Source organism: Theobroma cacao, chromosome 9 (genome assembly GCF_000208745.1).
Source record: "Theobroma cacao cultivar B97-61/B2 chromosome 9, Criollo_cocoa_genome_V2, whole genome shotgun sequence".
Lineage (NCBI taxonomy): Eukaryota > Viridiplantae > Streptophyta > Magnoliopsida > Malvales > Malvaceae > Theobroma > Theobroma cacao.
In genome coordinates, this window is record NC_030858.1 from 19,702,058 (window position 1) to 19,704,725 (window position 2,668).

The window sequence follows — 2,668 nt, forward strand, 5'->3', positions numbered from 1 at the left end:
ATCCTCAATTGTTGAGTGACATTTTTCAAATGAAATGCAAGATCATCATCATCATATTGAGCATGTTTACTTTATATGTTCGTAACTAGAGTAGAAAAGTCCATAACCATCTTAGTAGAACAGCATGTGATAGATTTAATTTTATGTGATATATTAAATGCTATGCATGCTAATCAAATGAGACCTTAATAAAATGAAAAAGATAAAATCCCTTGGTAAATATTGAGTCACATACCACGTATGATTAAGTTGCCTTCCACCATATAGCAAGATAACTTGGCTGCTCTTTTAATTGGAGGCTTGTTGAGCACACTTAAGGTCACACTTTTACACGAGTATGTTTGAGCTATTGGTGGGTCTTACTCAACTAGTTTCATAAAATCCAGATGCTTGGAAACTTGATTATTATGGAAATTAGAGGCAAAGGCTAGGCGAAACATATATGATATATTTAGGCAATGTGTTGTCACCTAGCCGATCTAGGAGTTGTATAGAGATACAATTGGTAAGCTCAGTTACCTACCTAATCTATCTATCATGGTTTGTTGAGCACACTCAAGGCCATGACTATATGGATGGGATCCTAGCCCACTAAGAGAATCCTAGTCGAGATCTCTCGAGGTGATATAGAGGGTTATCATCTTGTAGAAAATAGTGGGAGAACTATTTAAAATTTTAAAACCTTGTTTTAAATAGTTTATGCATGATGTTTACTTATTGCTTTATTTTATCTATATAGGCATAATTTATATACATGGCTAATAATCTATCATTGCGGAACATCTTGGATGCAAATAAACTCACGGGCCTAAACTTCCTCGATTGGTTTCGGAACCTCAAGATTATCTTAAAATAGGAGAAGAAATCCTATGTCCTTGACACTCCTATTCCACCAGTCCCTACTACTGATGCTAATGCTGAGGATAAGGAAGCATATCAACGTCATAAAGATGATGATGATCAGCAGCATGCGTGATGCTAGCCAATATGACCCCTAAGCTCCAAAAGCAGCATGAACATATGGATGTCCAATCCATGATTCTTCACCTTGGAGAACTGTTCGATAAGGAAAGGCGCACTAAGAGATATGAGATCTCTAAAGAACTATTCCAATGCAAGATGGTAGAAGGTAATTTTGTTAGACCTAATGTGATGAAGATGATTGGACTCATTGAAAGACTTGGACAATTGGGATTAGCAATGGATCATGAGCTAAGAATATACTTAGTTCTACAATCTCTTCCTGATAGCTCTGGTCAGTTCGTGTTGAACTTCCATATGAATCGATTGGAAGCCACTCTTCCCAAACTTCTAAATATGGTAGACACGGTAGAGAGGTCCATCAGGAAAGATAAAGGATCATTGCTTCTTGTTTCTTCTTCCAAGGCTCATACAAAGCAACAAAAAAAGAAAGCCCAAAAAAAGGAAGAAAGTAAAATCCCAAAATGAGAAGGGCTTGAAGCCTAAGGGAGGTGTCAAAAAAGATAAAGAAAAGGACATTTGCCATCATTGTGGCAAACTTGGGCATTGGAGGAGGAACTACAAGGAGTACCTAGCTACTGTGAGCAAGAAAAAGAAACTTATTGAAGTTTCTGATTCAAGTACCATTTGCTAAATAATTCTACTTTATATATTAAAGGTATATGATATCTCAAAGTTGGTTCTCATATGTTTGACATATTGCACGGACCAAAGATAAAGATGAGTAGGATCTTGGCTGAGGAGGTGACCACATGGATGGATTACCTAAAGCATTAGATGCTATATTGGATGGTTACACTCCTATTTATCTCGACATGTTGGATAATATATTTAGATGTTTTTGAAACATTAATTATGTCATTGCCATGGGAATGGCTGGTGAAACATTTGTCTTTAGCATTTCGATGTGGAAGCTTATATGTTTCAAGTTTGAATAATTATTTGGAATAATTATGTCATATTTAATTATCCATGCTTCATGTTTATCCTTGTTATGATATTTGATCAATTATGAAATATGTTCAACTGATCAAAAGATTGAATATTGATTCATATAAAATGGAACTTTCCTAAGAGCAAAACATAGAGATGAATGTTCAAGAAAGAAAGCAACTTCATATTGCAATATGATTTGGTCCATATCTCTCCAACATAAAAGCCTATTATGATATTCCAAACAAATATGATTCCAAGCATACATTGAGATGTATATATATCATGGAATATTCAAAAGAGTTTGAATATTACTCTCACAAAGGATCTTGGAATTAGTGGGAGCTCAATGACTATAAAAAAAGTTTAAAGGAGCCAAATGGCATAACATAGAGTGACACATGCATATGATGCATGCAACATAGTCTAGTTGGAATGGTCCCAAAGAGCAAAAAGGATTATACGTGTATATAAATAAAGTCATATACATCCTATTATAAAGGGCTCAAATAGGAAGATATTTAGATCTTTAGTTCATGGAACTAATAAAGGGTTCTGAACATTGTTAATGTAACAATGGAGCCATAATAGTAAAACCTGGGTCTCATTGGATCTAGATATAGTAATATGAAATGATGTGATGCGTGTAAAACATCAAGATAGATAAAAGCAACTAACCACATTGAAGGGAACAAGCGAGTCTACATGGAGACACGATTGCTAGATGGATTTGAATCCACATACGATGAGGTAG

General features: G+C 35.0%; 1 protein-coding gene across 1 annotated transcript; it reads left to right on the forward strand.

Moving 5' to 3' along the window:
- On the forward strand, positions 988–1,449 carry LOC108663255. Its single transcript, XM_018126848.1, has one exon. The coding sequence runs from the start codon at positions 988–990 to the stop codon at positions 1,447–1,449; it is 462 nt and encodes a 153-aa protein (XP_017982337.1).

What these genes read in the sequence shown, in the direction of transcription:
- LOC108663255 (XM_018126848.1), top strand. Translation starts at nt 988, where the DNA reads ATGACCCCTAAGCTCCAAAAGCAGCATGAACATATGGATGTCCAATCC.